The sequence below is a fragment of the Coturnix japonica genome, assembly GCF_001577835.2.
Source record: "Coturnix japonica isolate 7356 chromosome 2 unlocalized genomic scaffold, Coturnix japonica 2.1 chr2random453, whole genome shotgun sequence".
NCBI classification, from domain to species: domain Eukaryota; kingdom Metazoa; phylum Chordata; class Aves; order Galliformes; family Phasianidae; genus Coturnix; species Coturnix japonica.
The window spans coordinates 8,957-31,269 of NW_015439219.1; the positions used below are offsets into that span (position 1 = coordinate 8,957).

The 22,313-nt window shown below is 43.8% G+C and overlaps 1 protein-coding gene across 1 annotated transcript; it reads right to left on the minus strand.

Moving 5' to 3' along the window:
• Positions 1-209: 209 nt before the first annotated feature.
• Positions 210-17,880, minus strand: KIAA0895 (KIAA0895 ortholog). The gene is made up of 7 exons (XM_015850125.2): positions 17,768-17,880; positions 13,525-14,207; positions 8,053-8,196; positions 6,264-6,396; positions 4,958-5,263; positions 4,446-4,543; positions 210-2,719 (listed from the first exon to the last, which is right to left on the minus strand). The coding sequence occupies exons 1-7, from the start codon at positions 17,790-17,792 to the stop codon at positions 2,558-2,560; spliced, it is 1,551 nt and encodes a 516-aa protein (XP_015705611.2). The 5' UTR covers positions 17,793-17,880; the 3' UTR covers positions 210-2,557.
• Positions 17,881-22,313: the final 4,433 nt, after the last annotated feature.

Genomic DNA, 22,313 nt, shown 5'->3' on the forward strand with positions numbered 1-22,313 from the left:
CTGTGGAGGGTAAGTGCAAGGAAAGTACCTGGGTATTGGGAACCAGTATGTGATGAAACAGGGTGACTCTCCCAATGCTGACAAGGCTCCCGTACAGGAACAGCATAGAAGTAGTGAGACGTGGATGTACAGCAAAGCGACTGGACCAGACAGCCACGAGGGGCTGTCATTGTGTCACTGATATCACGAAACTCTGCAGTGACATGAGCTCACATGCACTGCTGTCCAAAAACTTTATTACAGAACTTCTGTACCATGATTTAGTAACCAGGAAAAAATAATCAGGAAAACCTACAAAAGTTACACTTCAAAGTTTGGAACGCTTTTACAAAGGAGGAAGGACAAATACAACGCTGAAAAACAGAAGCAGACAAGTTTCTTGTCTGCTGTTGTGGTAACATCTTTATATAGACCACTTCCAGACTCTAACCTTGCTCTAAGCAAAAATACTTCTATGATAACAAAGAACAGAAGTCCAGTGATACCTACTGCTCTGGCAAAGACAGGACACAGGTCCTGGAGGGAAGCATCTTGGGCTGCAGTAACATCTCGTGGTGCAGTGACGGAGCCCAGGGGCTGCTGTAGGAAAAGCTGTGAGCAGGGTGTGCTGCAGCACTGCAAAAAGGCTGGCACTGCCTCCTGCCTTCAAGGACCTGTGACAGTAATACCCTTACTTTGTAACACACAACTACTGGGACACCTGATGTAGAACTGCAATTCTCTACAGTTAGTTATGAGAATAACTGTGCAAAGCTGTCCCTTTCAGGAGGGAGCAGCCCTCACATTCCCCTGGATCAGCAAAGTGAACCCGGTTCTCTGCAGCTCACTTGATTTGCTCTGAAGCTGCCTTTTTTGGCTGTGATCTTTGACTCGCCCCCTGCCATGCATTACTTTATTACGGCTTCTGGCAACGGAGCCAGTATCTGGAGAGCATGGGTGCAGAACAGCAGATTGTTCCCATGGGGCTGCTGCAGCGCTACATCTGCTGGGTTTGGTTCTTCGACAAAGCTGGGCAGGCAAAGCTACCAGTGGTCAAACTTGTAAAAAGAAGAGGAGAAAAAAAGGTTTCTATTTCTGCACATGGAGGCTGAAAGGCTTCCAGATGATAGCGAACAAGACTAACAATATAAAATTAAGGCTACAGTGAGGGGTTATTGGTCCCTGCCTTGAAAATAACCAAATTTAGTACATTTATGCTTGTTAAACACATTATATTTTCTGAAGCGGTCAGCCAGCTGCTGTGAGCGCACCCGCAATGCTGCCTAAAAGGCAGCTGGTTTTATGGGATCATTCAAAAAACTTCGGATCTCTGAGCCCGTGTGGAGGAAAACTTGTCTCCACTTACTTGCCGTATCCAGTGCCGGGCCTGTTATCTGTGGGTCACGTCACAAGGGGAAGAACTGGCAGAAGCCCCCTGGGAGCCCTTCTTCCTGCACGGCCTCCTGCATCTCAGCTGCTTCCCAGGAGCTCAGAGGAGCGCTGATAAAATGCTGTCTACTAAAACCAAACCGGTTCTCAAAGTACTTACAGGTGCAAAACTCAACTGGCCTCAACAATCCCTAATACTCTGAGTTCATAAGATGTAGTTCATGCAGTAAGCCCTCCTGTGTCATCAAAGCTATTTATCACATGGCTAGCAGTGCCTTACAGTAACACACTTTCTCTACCTGTTTCTGAATATAGCACCGGCAGATAAAACAGAGGTAAGTTTGCTTGAAGGTGCAGCAGACCTGTAGGCACACAGGAACACGGCACTTGTGAGTCTGCTTTTCTCCCCTTCCTCATCTCATTCCTGCAATGAGCACAACTTCACTGTAGCACCGAGGCCTGTTTCTGCTCAAAAAGTGACTTGATGCTCTGTAGGCTCAGGTGACCCAGACAAGAAGTGAGCGCTGCCCGCTGTGCTGACTTATGTCCCCGCGTTCCTGAATTTATTGATTAAAAAAAAGTCATAAAATCATGGTTCTGCCCAGGCTTTCTTCCAAAATGCTGCCCTATAGAACTTACTAGCCATGATGCACTTGTCCTCAAAGGAGGGACACCCTTCCAGGACTCAACTTCCTAAACATGTACTGTACAGGCAGAGATGTGGAACAGCAGCCATCTGGGGGAACAATAAAAGATCATTTTGCTACCTGTTTGCAGTCATCGAAACAGCAATACCTGTCTTCCTTTTTTTCTTTAAAGCTGAATCTCCTAGTAAAGAAAAAACAAACAAGCAACTTCTTAATGGTAGTGCAGAGCTATTGCACAAAGACCCGCTCTGTGCACTGCGATTATTGTGATTAAACTCGCTGTTGTTGCTTAGCCTGCAAAACAGAGCAGGTGGCTGGACAGGTCACTGCAAAGGGATTCCTAAACAAGACTGAAATATGCCCAAACTCTTTAAGAAAGCATCAGTATACAATCACAATGCAAAAGGAACACAAAGGGACTTTTTCTGAATTCCACATACTCTGGCTGCCTTTTCCTCTTGCTCCACCCCTGCTAAGTCCATTTTTGTAAGCTCTCAGAAGTCCAGTTCTATATCCTCAGCTGCACAGACTGGCTGATATTCTTAGTCTATGAGTTCCTGGAGCTCCTCATCAGTCAGCTCATTGACCTCCATAATCTTTTCCAAGTGCTCCATATACCGGGCATGGTCTTGCAGAAAGTGTGGTACCCTCATGTTCTCAATCACAGCCAACCCTTTCAGGCGGTCTACATCTTCGTATGAGATCTGCAAGGAAGGACATGGGTTAGTTCTGCATTACAGCCCCACTACTTCTCTGCTGAGGCTGTAGGTTACCCTTTGTAGGTGATTAGTCACACCCATCGGTATTGAAGCCTTCTGGGTAGAGGAGTGACAATCTGAAACATTTTCCATCTTCTAAGGGCCTGCTACTCTTCTTTTGTAATGACAGCTGAGGTTTTTCACCAGCATCTGATGATGCACGCTAGAACCTCAAGTCTTGAGGCCACAGTAGCTCAGGTGCTGTGAGTGATGGGCCAGAAAAAGATGAGTGCTTTGGCTATGCAATAATTACACAGACTGTCCTGCAAACACAGAACAAATCTCCTTGGGCAGATACCTCGTGATGAAATATATGTGGTTGTTGCTTTGTCTCTGAGCTGCATGTGCCGAAGCACCCTACAGACAGAAGCATATGTGCTGGCAAAAACACAAGCCTGGCTGTACGTTCTAACTGGCACATCCTGTTTCCTCCCAGCAGGTTTGTGCCAGGTGGCCCAAACCTTTTGACTCCCACACTCCTTCCAAGGAGCTGAGCACTGTGCTGTCAGGGCTCACTGGAAACAGCCTGCCTGCTTAGCAGGTGGTGGTCCCTGTTCAGAAAAGGTTAAGGCCAGCACGGATGATCCACCAACATGTAAGGGACATGGAAGTGTACTCTGGAGAGATAAGAGAGCGTAATCCAGATTGCTAAACCTGACCCAGAGGAAAATACAACTTGTTTATCCTGAGAGTATACGGAGATATTTGAGTGAGTCCAGAGAAGGGCCACAAAGGGGGGTTGAAAAGAACTGAACATGTGACATAGACAGTGGAGTCCTCAGCAGCAGAGAAGTGGGAAGTTTCAGAGAATAAAGCTGCAGACTTACTTATTAGACACAGTGCAGGTTGGTTTTTTTTTTCTTCAGTTTTCTAACTTGGTTCAGTTACTTCCATAGCTCTGCTCACTAATATGATCTTTTTGGCACAACAGGCAACACTTAATTGTGGACCAAAAGCCTCTATTGTAATGTGCCCTTTATCAACCAGGGATTGCCGAGCAGGCAGAAATGTTGGTATAGCAGCTCTAAATGCAAGCATACTAACATTAACTTGAATGCTCCTTTATGTGAGCATGAACTCTGTTTTAAGAACTGTGGAATCTTATCCATCCAAGGAACTGGTTCAGTAAGCAACTGTTTCTGCAGTTAGAATGGTTTTGTGTGTTGTTTTCAGATAAAACAAGCAATGCCAATGGAGAGAAAACGTTCTCTGAATGCAGAAATATCATGTATTCTGGGAAAGACAGACTCAACCTTATGAAAAACAGTGAAAAAGAATCTGAGATGAAAAACATGCTGTTATCTTTCCCTTAGTGGAGGAAGGGGATGGCCTTAGCATCTGTGGGATGCTACATTCCTACTGGGACCACCACCTTATCTAGCAGCTGGCCTGCTTGCTCAAGGCAAGACAGGCAGTACCCTATAAAAGGAGGAAAGCACAGTCTGAGAAACATGACTGTAAAATCTTAATCTGATGGACAAGGAATGAAGAAAAACTGGTAGGAATTCTTAGGACTTCATAATATTTTTAACCTGCACTGCGTGTACCAGGCACTGTATGGAACAGAGATTTCTATCAAAGTAAAACAAAGCACAAGGACTCATAAATCCTTGCAAACAAGCTTACTCAAATGGCAAAACTGTATCCTGTGGTTAAAGGTGAGTCCACTCACCTTTCCAAGTGCTGTCAGAAGGTGGAAATCAATGGACTCCCTATATCTCAGGATTCGGAGGATGCCGTCTAAGTACACCTGATCCTTATTGAAGCAGCCTGAAAAGAACCAAAGTAAATTGCATTCTCTCAGGGTTTGCTGAGGGCATATTTCTCTCAGAAACCACGGTAAATAGAACTTTTTATCCCAGAGTTTGAAAACCTTCTACAGAATAGCTAGAAGGCTAAACCCAGGCAGTCTTCAAGAACATCTGCAGCAACAGTTTTGTAATAAGCAAGCAAGGAAATCAAACTGAGTTTGAGCTTCTTCGGTTTCACATTTTACACTCAACAAAAAATCCTTTACTGAATCAGAGTGCTTTTCCAGCCTTCTTTTCAATAGCAGAAATCCTGCAGTCTCATTTCAGAAAGTACAGATGCCTACTTTTGTAGTTTTACTTTGCTTAAGGAGCTCTGTGCACATTCTGAAACCTCCCTGAAGCACAAAAATACAGAGATAAACAGAGAACCCACCTGGCTGTGATGTATCAGTCCACCCTCTCTTGGCGCGTACACAGTAATCCCACCTGGTATTGGGGTCCTGGACAAATCTCCCCACGTCCTGGAACAGCTGGCTGAAGGACATCTGGCTGGCCTGATAGACGGTGTAGTAGAGCAGGGCAGCCCTCCAAAGGAAAGGGTCTTTGCGGAAGAGGACGCTGTGAATGCTTGCCAGCCCTTCTTCTGTAGGGTTGATTGGTTTCAACCCATGTTTTCTACGTCCATTCCAGTTGCACCAAGGCTGGCTATTGTTGTTAAAGCCCCGAAAATAATGAGTCCCTGAACAGAAAGGAATGTGAGACTTAGAATTAACATCTAAAGATTTAAAAAATAGGAAAACGTTAAAGCTGAGGACAGTTTCAGAACTCTGAACTAGTAGGACTGAGCTTGGGTGAGAGTGTCAAATTTAGCACAGTCTGCAACAGTGAGTTTTGCCAGAGGTAGATAAACAGTGCAAATATTCACCTGCTGATCACAGCATGGAACTCCTGAAAATGCTTAAGGTACGTAAACATCAGCAGAACTCGAGTTCCAAAATCCAAGAAAAAGGAATTTTCCAAAGTGCCCTACATGCTGGTTGCCTCCAGCATGGCCTGGGCTTCGTGGTGAACAGAAAGGAGGAGAATCGAATGAAGGAAATGCTCAGGGAGCAGAAAAATTGCCTCTGAAACTGATTAAGGACCCTACCGCAGTCTTGTAAGAGACTGCTGTTCCATTTCAACATGAGAAATGATGCTCCAGGGCAATTACAGGGCTTATTCTTCAGCTGAAACTCAGACACTACCCAGGCTTATCTAGTTTTAATGTATTTAAGTAGAACAGTTCGTAGAAGTTTTCCAGAGGGCTTGGCCAGCCTTGTGTAATGCAAAATCAGTGCAATCCTGCTAGGAACTAAAGTATGCTCACATTTACAAGCAGTGCATTGTATCAGAAGGAGACCTGTCAGGTGAAATGGCTGGTTCTAAACTGGAACAATTGCACTATTTTTGTTTCCATTTTTTAAACCAAGACTGGCTCTAGGTTGGTCTCACGAACAACATGTCCCTGACATATACATGCAACCAAAGGACCCTCAAGTGGGTTACCTTCCCTGCAGTGCACTTTGCAGTGATAAAATAAGTTTCTCCTTCCCTTTGGCACACCTACAGCACAGGACCTTTAGACAGGGATGTTGTTCCCTTCTTCTGTATATGTACGGTGCCTGGTCCAACACTGCAAGGTAAGTAAGAATGCATGCAAGTACTCCCCTTTGTCTGAAGAACTGATGGTAGGCTCATACCAATTTCATGTCTCAGCATCCCTTCCAGCCAGTGCTCTCTCGCAGTGGAGATATTGATAGTGAGAGTGGGGCGGCCATTCACCACTGTCATTGAGGCTCGAGAAAGCAGGTCCTCCGTGAGATGGACCACAATCTGAAGATGAGAGAGGCCAGGTATCAAAGAGCTCTCTTCTCGTTCCTGTTACCACTCTGTGCTTTCCTGTGGCCCTTCCAGTATATTTTAGAGAGGCCCTTGCCTTTCACAGCTTTTCCTTGCTACCTCTAAGAGACACTTGTGACAGCTGAGATATCCATCACCCACACTCTGATAAAACCTCCACACTGAGTGGGACTTTGAGGATTAACACAGGCAGGTAAAAGACTGCAAAACTGAATGTGGTAACACTGACCAGTTTGGGAGGGTAACCAAATGGAGAGTAAACCAGAGAAAATTCTGTTTTCAAAAAGTTTGCCATTATCTTGGAATTACTGAGAACTGAAAAATGTTAACAAAAAAGGACCCAGGAATTAAAGTCATTAACACAAGACTACCAGTTTTGACTTCCCTATGCAATAAAACCCCATCATTCAGCTTCAGGTTCAACAGCAACCAGTCCAATAAAACTCTTATTTAAGATTCAGGAAAGGCAGGTTAGTGCTACAGCACTTGAAGTACTGGTACTACTAAACTTTATTAATGCTTCTTCAGCCAAATAGAGTATTTTCATAGTATTTTGGACAATACTAACTAGATGTAATAGCCATACTTTTGCAGAAGGTTTCATTAAGAGGACATAGGATATTTGATGAGGGATAAGGACTCTGCTTCCACAAAGACAGAGCAAAACAGATATGGACACAAGGGGAAGTAAAAGCACAACAAAGACCTAAACTGTAAGGGTTTTTTTCTGCTTGCTCTAAACTGTAGTTCTGTAACCTCACTGTTAGAAACACAGGTAAAGTCTGGTATCAGTGTCAAATTACAGTCTCCCAAAATGTATGATGAGTTTAGCAGTGTCTCTCAGAATTATTATGTTTAGTAATTAAACCTTATTTCCCATTAAATATTTTTTTCCCATTCTTTTTACTATTTATCTCCCACTCCAGCCTTCTCTGGTTCACTGCCTATGACCTCATCTAAGCCTGGGGCTGTCAGCTGGTGATTTCGTTTGGAGTGGTTCTCTTTTCCTACGCTCATTTTCATCTTACTCTTCCAAGCAATTCAGCATTTAAAATCTCAAGGATAGGAAATAAGTTTGTTTGCACAGGACCCTAAAATGCTAAGAGTCAGGAAAAAAACACCACTTAAACCAAGGAATCCTCTTCCAGACGTTTTTATTCACTCATGTCACTTTCATTTGTTCAAATTCTTATAAAACAGTCTCTCGGGATGCTGATTATTTTTCTTGGCCTCTTCTTAACCCTACCACCTTTGGTGTAAATAATCTGATACAGGAGAATGGATGACAGAACTAACCAATAAATGGAAATGTGCTTCTCTACAAGTAGCTGTAAAAGGAGGGAAGGAAGGGTGTCGCTCTCGGGTAATCCCAGAAGAGCTGGTTTTAATAATAAGCATATATGAACCAGGAAGCTGGCTCGAAGGGGTGGCTGAAGTATTCACAAGGACTTTGAATCATTTCAATTGTTCAAAAATCGAACACAACCATGAGAAAAATATGATGTAATGAATTTTCTGTTAATTAAGGAGTAAAGGCCTCCCACACAAACTGTCAGGTCCCTCCATGTGCAATGTGAAATGCCTAATACTTAAATAAATGCCCCTTTTGCGATCTGCTGTATGCCTTACCTCACCAAGACAGCCTTCCTTCACCATGTATTTCCTAACATGATTCCAGATGCGGCTTTTGGTCAGCAAGCTGCCACCGGTGGCCTGTTCAAACTTTTCATAGCTTCCATATTTCTGCAGTGTCCGCTCCATGATGTTAATGGACTACAAAATACAAAAGCACAGCAAATGTGAACACAGCAAGACCCCAGTGTCAGACTGGCACATCTGCTTTTTCTTTCTCTGTCTCTCTCTTTTTTATTTTTCTTCTAACTTTTAACTCACTGGGAGTCTCTAAACCAAGTCAATAAACCTAGTTCAATCACATTCAGACACCCATTAATACCAAAGTATTGAAAAACGATTCTGATTCACTCATCTTCAATCTGTGTACACGTAAAACCATCCACCTACCACCAGTACTTCCCTGCTAAACCATGTTTCTTAGTGCAATATCTAAGTGTTTCTTGCCTGACTGCACCACCTCCCTGGGCAGCCCGTTCCAGTGCCTCACCACTCTTTTGAAGAAGAAATTTTTCCTACTATCCAATCTGAACCTCCCCTGGTGCAACTTGAGGCCATCCCCTCTCATCCTGTCAGTAGTTACACAGGAGAAGAGGCTGACCCCCACGTTGCCACACTTTCCCTTCAGGGAATTCTAGAGAGCAATAAGGTCTCCACTGTGGGCAAGAAGCAAAGCACGATGCCTATGAAATGATCTGAACTCTGCATGTTGAAGATGTTACTGGTGGGCTGTGGAATGCTCATTCTCAGTAATCTACTTCCCAATACATTATTTCACATCCTTAAAAGGAAACATGGCTGAGAATACTCAGCAGTAGCTCAGCCACAGGGAACTGCTTTTTTTCATAGATAGGAAGCTCTCGGGAGTACCAGAGAGAGAACATTACTGATATTACTTCAAAGAATGAATGTCCTTACTACGAAAATGCCACTAATAATGATGGTGGGAATCTTGCAGACTAAATCTCTTTTTACACTATAGAGTTGTATGCATGCACCAAACTGATAACATGCTTGTTTCCAGCTATGTAGTTCCGGCATCATCATATTGGATTACTGTCTGCAAAAAGAGGATTCTCACAGCTACTAAGAATCTCTATATATATTTACACACATATATATATAATCTAATATTTTTCAAGTTGAAACTAAGCAACTCTGAGTAACTGTCACAAAAGCCATAGATGCTAGTTATGGTGTGTTTTTATAGTCCTGTATCTCTTTGATGAAAGATGAATTACCAGAATGAATGCGAAAGTGTCTTAGTTTCAACTGTGATGGAATTGTTTACTTCAGAGTGCTTGGTATGATGCTGTGTTTTGAGTCTAGGAGAAAAACAATACTGATAGCACACTGATGTTTGTAGTTATTACTAAACAGTATTGTACAGAGCCAAGGCCATTCCATATGCTCAGCTCCCCAGCCACTGTGCTACCTCCAACCAAAGCTCAGGCCTTGTCAAGAACACGGAGCTGTCATGCTCTAGGCTCACCTGTGGTGGATTTGGGATGGTCATGGCCTGACACAGCACACCAAAACAAAGTCCTGCCAGAGGAAACTGTGTGCCACCTCCAGGCCTTGTGGCTTTTGGATTGCTCCCAGAACCCAGCCCATTTTGGCAGCTGGCCCCTGTGGCCTACATACCTGTACTGGAAACCTATGATGTAAGTGGGACTTTACTTCCCAATAACTTCTTCATACACTATATCTTGTATAAATACAGGGGCATAAAGTAAATAATATTTCTGGAGACTAGCAGCAACAGGAACATGAACTTCAACCCACATGGCAAGCTGTCTTATACAAGATGTATCAAACCTGTCACAACTATGTCAGCTTCATAGTAATAATAATACCCTGCTGTGTTCAATAGCACTTATAAAAATGACGGAGAGATGAAGATGCAAGGTGTAATAGAGCTGCATCAGTCTGAGTTATAGTACAGGCCTGAGTCAAAGCTCTCCCATGAGGCCAACGCCAGGGAACTGCAATTCCCCAGGCAGATGAGGTAGATCTTTCTGCATTCAAATGTATTTTGCACAGTTGTATATAGAATGGAAATTGGGTCCATCCACTGAGCCTAGCTTTCAGAAGGCCACAGGCAAGACTGTCTTAGTTCCATTTCTGCCTTGCACTGTGGGCCTCAGACCTGGATGAAATACTCAGTAGAGCCACACGAGGGCAGAACAGAGGAGGATAATCACATCCCTTGTTGCTGTGATACAGCCCACTTTCCATACCTCTTGAAAAGAGGACAGATCTGGAGTACTGACCAGTACTGGAGTACTAATGGATGAGAGCTTCGAGATGCAGCTTTTTATATGTTGGTTTGGACATACCTTGGTGTGCAAAGTACTTTCTAAAACCACCTAGCCACAATAAATAGCAACAAGAACACTGAACATGAATGAGACCTTCTGCTTGGCTCTCCATACAAGGAGACTCCCTGGTGCTGAATCCTAGGGGGACTTCAAGTGGTGAGGAAAAGGTTTGGGACTTTTTAGCATCCCAGGCTCTGAGTACAACACAGAGCCCCTCGTGTGGGTTTCTACGCCTGCCTCTGAGATGACTCAAAGTCAAGTGTTGCAAGAACCTGCTGGGAAAATACAGAACAGGTTGTCAGCTCTTGACCCTTCCAGCACACAACAGTGAGCTTATTTTCTGGCCTTTAGTCCAGTAAGGAAAAGCAAGGCACTGATCTCAGCGCTGTTCAGAGACAAATAAAATTCTCAAGCAACATGGAGAGGACCAAAAGAAAAGAAGTACTATTTGACTGTACTGGGTCAATTATCAGGAGAAATTAGCCCTGTTCTTATCACTACTATCTAAAGTGTCTCACGGAACTTTCATCACAGCTAAAAGAAACATAATTTACAACTACAAGTATAATTTGCACAACTCTGATGATGATCATGAAAGTAATGAAGAACTAATGAGAACAACGCAAAACTCTGTGTAATTATCAGGTTTAGGTTTTGGTAGTGTCGGCTTCTTAAAATTATTTATAGCCAAACAGCATTCTGAATCATCCATATATAGCAATATAACTTAATCACTCAAGAACTATTGTAGTTTTATGTACTGATAAGACACAGTCATGTACAGTTTGAGGCAACCAAGTTAGAAAACAGGCCCAGTGACAAAAGAGACAGCTCCCCAGGCTCAGCTGAGATTTGTAAGACAGACAAACACTTGCAGGCACCACTGCTTATACCCCTGCACAGCTTGTTTGTGTGTGAAGTGAGAAGAAAAACCTCCCAGAAATATTCCTAATGAAATACTCATACACACTGCATCCTGAAACAAATTTCTGCCCCTACAGCAATAGCACCAGAAGCCCTCATCCACTATGTAGAAGAGGGAAGCCTGTGTAGTACCCTAAGAACTGTGCTACTTAGATGACATCATCAGCCTTGTGTTGCATGTTAATCATACACTTAATCTATAAATCTTATTTTGGGAGCATATTTAGTTAGTAGCAGAGAATGACATTTCACAGTTAAGTGCTCCTTAGGGCCAGTGATGCATTCTTGGGAGTTCAACACACCTCATCTATGACCTGACCTGGACACTGCAAGGGGTTACCATGTTGAATGTCTTGTCGCTTAGCCTTCCAGCTCCACTTCATTGCAAGTTAATTCTAATGACTAACGTGTATGTGTGTAGTGCAAACAGAATGTGGCATAGTTATTTATTAACTCAAAACTGCTATTTTCTTATGACTAAAAGGGAAAAGGATGTATAGCTCTTTTACAGGAGGGATTACTCACTCAACAAAATGACTTATTTTAAATGACAGCTTTCCTGCCTTTATGTACGGCTCAAGAAACATAAGCATTCACAGGCAGATTACTTCAAGTTGCATCTTCTCTGCTGATTTTGGTTCAGCAAACTCCAACTCTTAAGTCATGTGCCCTGCGACAGTCTGGGAGGGTAATTACTTCTAGCTAAGTATTGCCACCTACGGCATGTGTGCAAAAACACATGGCTTAAGTGTTGGCTTAAAAGAAAATGAACAATGAAGGACAAGGTGCTTGAGCCAGGAGAGTAAATAAGATAATTTGATGGCACTGATATAGCACAAAGTTGCTACACTGATCCTGAAACACATTACAGGTGTCAATCAAAGTGAAAAGCTACAAGTCTGCGTATCACTTTATATTTCTCAAGTTCTCCTCCCTGGGAGCACATCTGGTGTGATGCACAAAAGGACTTTACTGTGAAGAAGAGCTGATGAAGAAGGAAGAGAGAAACAAAAAAGCAGAGCAAAGTTTGGAAAGAGAGATGTTAGAATTACTGCTTTCAAATGTATTCATAATCAAAAAAATTTTTACTGCATGACCGTGCAAAATCAATTATTAAAAGAGATGGGCTATGCCCGACATCGAAGATTTTCTTTGATTTGACTAAAGGCCTGAGGACAGATGTGGGTGCTCACAGGCCTGTGTTTCCCCATTGCAGAACTGTTAATGGCTTGCAAGTCCTTTCTGTTCTTTGTCTTTCTTTAGTTCAAACAGAGCAAGCAGTGGGATTCATTTTCCAGAACTGTTTCTGCAGTGTTACATCAAGCAGTCCCACAGATTGTATAAAAGCAGAAAGGAGCTGTAAGTGACAGAAGAGCGCCACCTGCTGGGCTTTGAACTGCGCTCAAATGGGGTTTTTTAGGTATTTGAATGAAGGGCAGGATTTTGTTCAGTATCTTTAGGAGCCGAAACGCCCAAGAAATGCTTTTTTTGCTAAAAACCTGACGATAAAAGAATTTCAAAAACTGAGGAATAACTCATTATGTAAAAGGGGGAATTTTCATAACAGTGCGGTTTCGTACATCAGAGTTAATTTACTTCAATGATTAATGTTATTAATGTCGTTATCCATGGGTTTCTTTTATCTATCTCTGGACTGGAACTTCAGCCAGGATCAAGGACACTGCACTGATCTGCTGCATGATTTAGCTTAATGTAATGCAAATACCCTTTCAAAAGCAATTAAAACAAGGAAAATCAACATATTCAATATATTCAATAACCATGACATCAAATAACATCCATCTCCCAGTCATTGTGTCACCCAAGAGGAGTGGCAGAGTTTCTTTGCTTTTCCCCCCTCTGTTTATTAAAGCTTCCTTATGCTTGGTATTATTTCTGGCCTACACTCTGCTTCACTGACTAAAAAGTTTTTTTTTTGCCTTAACTGGGTTTACATGGAACATAATTTATGAGAAATAGCACCTTCTGCCCATTACATCTTTTAAATATTAGGCAGGCTTTCATTTTTCAGCCAAAAAGACAGCTGTATTATGGTATGTACTCATCACTGATGCACGTTTCAAACAATACAGGAGAAATGCAAAGACAAGCACCCTTCACCTGCTACAAAGGCAAACACCTTTATGTATTAGATGGGAAGGGAAGGGAAGGGAAGGGAAGGGAAGGGAAGGGAAGGGAAGGGAGGAACAAAATGCAACCGTACCTGCTTAAGAAATCTGTCAGATGCTTGGCTATGCTTAGCTAAAACGTTTGGCAAAGCAGGGTTTGCATATTCAAACTGAGGATTGTATGTAAAATCTGACTTAAAGAACTTCATTTTCTCTTTCTCCACGTTGGAAGGCTTGATTGCAGTTAGCAAACAGAGTTTTCGGCCAGAATCATCTCCCTCTTTCCCGTGGCTTTTCGATGACTGGGATTGCTTTGGCTTTGGCTGATTACAATGCCTCTTAGCTCTACTTCTGGGTCGAGGGGTCAGTCCTGTGCCATTCCCTGCAGCTGAGATGCTGTTTGCAGGCTTTACACCATTAGACACGGGGCTGGTGATGAGGACAGAGGGCTGCTGGTCTGAGCAGCACCATCCACTGCTGAGCAAGGGCAGCGGGTCCTTGATTTTGCGGTGCTCGTTGCTTTGCAAGGTGCTGGAGCACTTTGTGGCTTTCCTGTGTTTCTTGTGGTGAGCGGGTGACTGCTTCTGAGCATTGTGCTTTTTCTCTTCCTTGCTCTGCAGAAGGACGTTGTAGCTACTGGTTCCTGTTGTGAAAATGTCCTTAAGGACCCCAGGAGATGGATGCTGGAGGCTCTTTTCGTTGTTGACATTCAGTTTATGTTCTTCTGGTATCAGGATTGATTTCTTAGAAAGTTCTTGCTTAGGCCAGTGAAGTTTTTCTGCATTCATGAGGGGAAAAAAAAGGAGCTGAAAACAAATTTGACTGTTTCACATCTTAAAAGACTCAACTACATAAATGAGATGCACAACTTGTCTTAACTACAGTCACATCGTGTTCAACTTGACTTCTAGAGGAAGTTTGTGAGGGAGTACATGGCCTTTACACAGCTCTGTATGGATTTGTGACGTCTAGTCAAACAAGTGCTCTGTGCTTACCTCTCCATGTACAAACACACATCTTGCCTGAGTGTGACCTGTCTGCACCAAACCACTGACGAGTTTAAAGTGAGATTCTGTGCATGGCTCTGTGAATGTGTGCTCTCAGCAAACTTTTGCTTTAAGCTTTTGCATAGAAGCAACACTGCAAAGCAATACAGAGGCATATATGGCTCCTTTAGTGAGGGAGCTCTCTGCTCCTGCTCTGACCCCCGATACAGGCTACACAGGAGGGGAGTCCCCGATGCAGAGCAGCAGCATGCAAAAGGCACTGAGAATTAAGACTGTATTTAACATTTGTGCTGGCTCATTAGACTGAAGTGACCTGTTCACTGATTCCAGCCTTCCCCCAGCACAGTTCATCGCGGAGCACTGGGTGAGCTGAAAGTCAATGCACAAATATATCCTGCCACTAAGAAACACTTCTTACTTCTGCATCTAAAATAAGAGAATTCACAGAATGAGATATGGCCAGAGCCTGATTAAAGGTCCCCAGAAGGGATTTGAGCTTCAGTCCATAGTTAAACATAGCAGAGCTGTAATTGCTTTACAGACAGTAATTATACTCTGAATGGAATATTAGCAAGAGATCATTAAATGCCTCCAAGGAAAATAAATAAATAGTAGCTTAGTAATTCTAGCTTTATTTTCACAGGAATATTAGGTTTTCCTCTCAGTGTAAGCTCCATGTATTTCCAAGTATTTCATACTTCTGAAGCTGTCAGGGCAATGTGAACTTATATCCCTCAGTTCTCCTGCTCAAAGACACTCTGAGAAGCAAAAAGACAGAGGTCCTGCATGTGTGAAGAGATGATGAGGAACATCAGCCTAAGACCTTACCCCACCAGAAGATAGAGGTAGAAATGTGCACTATGAACTATATGCATTTTATATAAATTTATATGCATTGATATATATTTTATAAAATGTTATTGTAAGGGAAACTGTTGATCACAGCCTGAACCTCTGATTAAACCATCTGAGGCAAGTGACGAGTCAGCTGCAGGAGCACAGGTGAAGGTAATTCAGCTGTGCTCCCAGAAAGGGGTGGAGCTTGACTCCACCTCTCCTGGATCCCACTTAAGGGCTGACCACCACTAAGGTAGTATCTCTTTCTGGAGATTGTTCCTGTGTGGAGTTTTTGTGGTGAATTTCAACACTGGTGAGTATCCACTTCAACCGCAGGCCTTAGTGTTGGTGAGTCTTTTCTTAGATATTCTCTGGCTTTTCATTTACTCTGTGTAACTTCTATGTTAATTTCATTTGCAGCTTATATATGTTGTATACTTAATTTATATGAATTTTGTATTTATTATATAGATTTATTTTTATCTTATTTACCAGGAGCCAATCTTAATTCTCAGATAAGAATTAAGTAGAAACTAATATTTTTATGGTAACTTATTTACATCTTGTATATATTGGTCACTTTTATATAAGTGTTCTGTGAATTTGGTATTTCATAGGCAGAGTGAACAGTAAATGGTAGAGGTCTGATCTTCAGTGAAGTCAGAAGTGGGATCAGCATAATCACAACCTTGGGCTTCCAGAGGGTGAACTATGAACTACATAGGGCAGTGCTGGGGAGAATCCTTTGGGAGTCTGTTCAGGAGGGTAAAGGGGTCCAGGGAGGCTGGTTGCTCCTCAGGGAGGAAGTCTTAGAGGATCCATCTGTCTGTCTGTGCTGCAAGATGGGCCAGAGGGGAAGAATGCTGGTGTGGATGAATAGGGAACTTCTTATGAGGCTCTGGGAGACAGAGAGTCTCCCTTGAGTGGAAGAAGGGACGGGCAGCTTGGGGAGAGTACAAAGAAGTTGCTGAGATATGCAGGAAGAAAATTAGAAAGGCAAAAGCCCTGCTTGAACTCAACTTGGCCACTATAGTAAAAAGACAACAAAAAATGTTCTATAAATATATTAACAGCAAAAGGAGGGCTAAGGAGAATCTCCATCCTTTACTGGATGTGGTGGGGAATGTGACCACTGAGGATAAGGAAAAGGCTGAGGTTCTCAAGGCCTGATCAGCTGAGTTTGGTTTTTGCTGCCCCATGAGGTGGGTTAGCAGCGCAGAGCAACAGAGCGAGCCAGTTCAACCCTGTCTGGACAGGCTGTGTTCTTCCACCCTGCTCACACAAGTAAAACCAGGTCCAGCCCCATCTCAAAACCCACTGTTTTCAAGATACCTGCTGGAGCATTCAATACTGGGCTTAGTCTGTACAGCAGGCACAAACATACAAACCGTATAATATACTACAGCCATGATAATTGTCACTATGGATAATTTTATTCCTGCATACCTTCATTCCTGAATGTGCAGCTATTACTGCATCATGGTGGTACTGGAGAAGGGATGCACCCCAAACCTGCTAACAGTGCATACATGGGAGCCACATACTTCATGATAATTCTGTGCTAAGAACACACTTTCAATGCTTAAGTTGCACACTTCTTACCCACTCACTAGCTTTGGATCTCACCAGGCTCTGCCTAATCTTGTCAGAGGCCATTAGAAAAAATGTTATGTTTTATAACATTCAGAATCCAGGTTACACTGATTGCTTCCTTTTGAAGCATTGAGCTTATACTACACTGTAACACTCTTCCTTTGATACATCTTGCAAATGCCCAGTAATGTTACAAAGGCCTTTATTTTAGGTATTCGGGTGATGTGAGTAGATCAAATAGCCGTATGAAATTAATTATCTCTGGATTTAATGATTTAGGGTTGCAGAGGGCTGTAGAAAGAATATTCTGCAACAAACAGGCTATGGAGAGAGTTATGTATGACTCTATGAAGTTCCACTGACTCTCAGATGCTACAGGCTTGTTTGTGGAGTAAGAATCAGACCAAAATCTGGTAGTGCATTTCTTCACGGTTAGAAATGCCTTTAAGGTTTACGAACACGCAACCGAAGAGCAGAGGCGGCGCTGGCAGGCGGCAGTGCCCGGCTCCCGCTAGGGCAGCAGGCCGGGAGGCGGCCACAGAGGGCTGAGTGGCCCACATCCCCGCTCAGGATGAGGGGCGAGCGGCTGAAGGCTGAGCACCCCAAACAGCCCCTTTCCTGTGGAGAAACGCTGCTTTTTGGACAGCGCGGCCCCCGCCGTACGTCAACGTGCCCGCACGGATGGAGCAGAGCCGTGTCTGTGGGGAGTATCGCTGACGGCTGTGCCGGGCTCTCTGTGACAGGCCGAATTGAACCACGGAAAAGAGCTGCGGGAAAATATCGCCTCGCATCACCCGCCCTGAGTGTTTCCTACACGCGGCGCCGAGTGCCCGGGGCGGGAGCGGGGAAAGCGGCGCCGTCTCTCCTCATCCCAGGCGCTGTGCGGCACGGCGCTACTCACCGGTAACACGGATGGATTCCAGCATGGCGCTCCACCTCCCAACGCCGTCCCGAGGCCCGGCCGGCAGCAGCCGCCCCAGCGGAGCGCCCGCCCTCAGCTGCCGACTACAAGTCCCAGCGTGCCGCGCGCCGGTACAGCCCCGCGCGCCCCGAGCGGGAGGGCCGAGGTGCACGCTGGGAGTTGTAGTACGATACGTCACGCCCCCGAATGCAGAATACCTGTAGCTTCCCCCCTTGCCGTCACCCTGTACGACCTGTCTGTATGGTCTCTTAGCAGGCTGGAGGAGCCCTATTGCTGTCCCAACCAGGATACCCTCTTTCTTTTGGCCCTGACAGAGTGGATTTCTTGGCACTGTTTTACACACAGCCATCCATCCACCTGAGGGGCAGGACCAGCCGCACGGACTGACCTGTTCATCTCATAGTTCTGGCTTCTTTCTTCAAAGAAAAGTAAGAAAAAGAGACGTGAGGGCACATGTTTAACTCAGTCCCACCTCCCACGTGAGGACAGGGGCTGCTCGAGCAATCCATGACCAGACTGAAGCACCAGAACCAGCTCTGAGGATATTCAGGCTCCATTTCTCTGTCACTGTCACACCCAGTGTCCTCTTTAGCTTGAATTCCTTCATGAGGAGAGACGATGTGTGCTCTGTCAACGTGCCCAAGTTTCACCTAAAAGAACCTCTTTGCTGGCACAGCTAGAAAAAGGAACCCGCAGGCTTGCCACCAGCTTTCAGACTGCAGGAGCTGAACAGTTTTAAATATAGCTAGATAAGCTGTCACTAATCAGCGACAAGAATTGCAGGGAAAAACAAAACCGTTTGTGAACTGATTCAAGCAGTGGAAATAATCCATATAGCAGATAAAGAAACAGTGGATGGCTGCTGCAGTATGAAGCAGTGTACCACCTTATCGTAACTCCGCAGTTCTTTTTGCTGCTTGGACTCTCCATTCTCATAGAAATGATGCTTATGCTTGGAAGTCACAGCAATGGAAGTGTTAACTCTGGGTTGTGAGTTACACGCTGACACTCCTCTCCTTGCTCCCTCCAGGGCTTGCCCCTCCATGTTTTCTATGTCCCGTCCCCTTCACCCTGATGCTGGCAAGCCCTTTTTCACTGAGTGCTTGGGCAGTCGCTTACCCCTCAATCTGCTGCCTCCAGCTTTTTTAATTCTTATTTTTACTTTTCTAACCTTTTTGCTTTGCTGGATGGCTTGAAGGTTTCATTAGGTCACGCTAGCTTTAGCAGGAGGATGATAAAAGCAACTGCAGAAGGCACAGAGGAGGGAAGCTAAAAGGCCAGCTGCCCTTGTATTCTTCCTTGGCTCCCAGCAAGCTTTGTCACCTTTGGTGATTAACAGCATCACACGGAAAGCTCTGTCAACAGAAACATTAAGTATTGCAATACAAAAAGAATTCCATATATACATATGTTTAATGTACCTCTAACTGTTCTGACTCAAAAGGAAGCTTATTTACTGTCTTCTGCCCAGGCAATTTCACCAACCAGGTGATCCCAGCTGACCACCCTCCCGCTTGTACTCTTTGTAGAAACTCTTACTGAAACATCTGACGTTGCCAGATGACTGCAGCTGCATCTTTCTTTTCTAGTACGTGGCAATGGCAACACATGATTGTAGGGAGCTGTTACACATACAAATGCTCCTGTTCAATGGGACTGCTATTTTAAGACACCCAGCAGAACACAGCGTGACGTGGCTATGTTAATCATGTTAATTTATCCGCCAAATTTGTTCCTGCTTTATGCCAAGGTGGCTCAGTAACATTAAGATAGCCTGAAAATGGGCAGCGTTTTTGAAAGACACGATTTTTGCAGCAATAGATGAGACTCTGTCATGCTTGGCTGAATGGAGGTCAGCAGAGTCCGGGAGCTGAAGCCAATGCTGTGGACAAGAGGAGACCCCTTGAACCTAACATTTCACCTCATGGGAGCTGTACACCCTCTCATCTAGGACAGATCAATAGAGAAGGAGAGTCTTTGTCTGTCCTGGAAGGTGGTCTTCTGGGAGTCTTGTTTGCAAGGAAAAGTACTGGGCTCAGTGAGGGCAGTTCCCAGGGTGTAAGCCCACTTTCTTTTCCAGATACCAAGTACATACCTGGTACTGCTTCCAGGCTTTGCTCTGCAGATGCTTTCCCTGTCCCTCTCACACAGAAGGAGCAATGAACTCATTTTCATATTCCTTCAGTTAATGTTTTCTCTGTCAAAATTGATTTGAAGTACAAGCAGTGGAAAATATCACGTATTTTTAATCCTCTTTAACACAGCCAGTTTTATATGGTAACTATATTTGTAGTTTCTACTGAAGCAGAGATGATTATATTACAAGTGTCCATTGTGAGTGGCTCTAGGGAAAACATTATCACCATTACATTTTCATAGTATTTCTTCAAATTTCAGTAGAATTTCTCCCCATTGCATGTTCTGCTATTTATTCAGATATGTTTTTCCTTCCTTCCCCAAACAGAGATAAACAGATTTCCAAAGCAAAACTTATCCTAAAATTCTAAGTAACACCCTCTAGTGTCGACATGTTACTACAGCACAGAATATCTCTCTTTTCTGCTTTTTTGCTGTTGCTACCATATCAGCTTGGGCAGAACTGTATGTATTTTCACTTCAGCATACAAGTGCCAAGACTAAAGCATCCTTTGAAGTATTTAAAAGCAATGTGGTAATCTCTATAAAGGCTAAAGTCCAAGCTTAATTTAAATCTGTGTGCTGTTAAAAGTGTGACAGACATTACTGGTTTGAAACTAGCTTTCAAAAAGCACAGCATACCTTTAAAACAGTTCTGTTATTTACAAAGGCACGTTAAGGGTGCTTGTTAAAACGTTTCTTGCCACATGTTCTGTTAGGGTGAAAAGGCTGTTAGCTTATCTCATAGTCATTAGATATTCAAAAGAGTTTACCTTTTTCTTCTATGCGTGTCTTAAAATCTCTAATGTCTGTTTAATGTTGGGAATCTGACCTTTTAGCCTGTGAATTTACAGTCATCATTCATGATTTTAAAGAGACACGAAGTTTCCTAAACAAGTGATGCACTCTGTTACACAATTCTACCTCTGTTTTAAAACTTGAGGCTCTGAACAGCTTTCTGGGCTTACAAATGCACGTTTAAAAGACAAGGGCAGGTATAGATACCTCGTGTACAGCTTCCCAGGCCTCTTAGCATGGGCTCAGCAGTGTCCTACAATGAGCAGTGAACACAGCTCTCCAGCTGTGACACACACTAACAACAAGCTGCACCTGGTCAGTATATTTCTGCGTATTTCTGGTCCCCACGGGGCAGAGGGAAACCTCTGCAATAACACAGATAAAGTAGAAAGCTACATCAAAGAGGAAAGGAGTATCTCCCAGCTGTATTTGCTGGTGCCTTGTTAGCAGCAGCATCAGTCCTACCAATGCCACATGATGCCCAACAGGTGAAGCCCTCAGACCAAGGCTAACCTTCAGTTTTCCGTATGCAAAGCGGGGATGGCACTTCTCTGCCCAGTCAGATCAGATCACACAAGGCCAAATTGTCTCACTTTGGGATTAGGTTGGGATGCAACAGGCAGGAGTCAAGATACTCCCCTCTATTCTTATCTTCTGCACCCCAGTATAGATCATTATAAGACAGGCCAACAAACTTATCTCTATGCAAGGATGAGCAAACGTCCAGAAATAATGGCTGAGTGCTGAGAAAGTAGATGTTATAATGTTGGTAATTCTACTGAGCATGTGTCAATAAAGAAAGTTCACGTAGAGGTCAAGCGAAGATCACTAGATGAAGTAGAAAACCATCAGTTGGACTATCATGATGCTAGAAGGATGCTAGATGGTAGAAGAGACCATAGAATAGAAGGCTGGAGAGCTCATAAATGACTGCCTGAGATAGGCGTGTATCTGTTAATTGTCTCATGTGTAATTGATGAATATGTACTATCTGTGGAAATATAATGGACTCTGAATCATGTAATCTTTGAAGCACTTATGGTGGAAATATCCCCAGTGCTTCCCAATGCCGTAATAAACATACCTGCTACGTAACCTTACGTGGGTAATGGAGTTTGATTCTTCAAGTCACCGAGCATTGTGAAAGCAAGGCTGGGGATGCTCTGAACAGAAACTGCCCACTGTGGAAGCAATTCTGCTCATGGAGGTCATTAGAGAAGCAAAAAGCAGCACTTCATGCATTGTTTAACTCCAAGGAAAGCCAAGTTAGCTCCGCTCTGTGTAATACATAGGGAGGCATGAAAGTCCCCAGAGCAGCTTGGCCTTTATCCACGTCCATGAAGTGGTGCATGTCATAAAGGCATCAAAGAACACCTGCTGGACCAAGGCACTTCTTGGAACTATCTGCAAAAGTAATGCTGCCCATACAGTATGGCAGGTGGGGGAATAAGTGAGTCAGGAGCAAGTCTTCCCTGCAATAGCACACAATTTTGTCACTGAAGCCTGTTTTCTGAAGGAGTCTGGGAGGGTCTGAATATCTTCAGAGAAGAGCACTCCACAGCCTCTCTGACCATCGTGCTCCAGCAGAGGC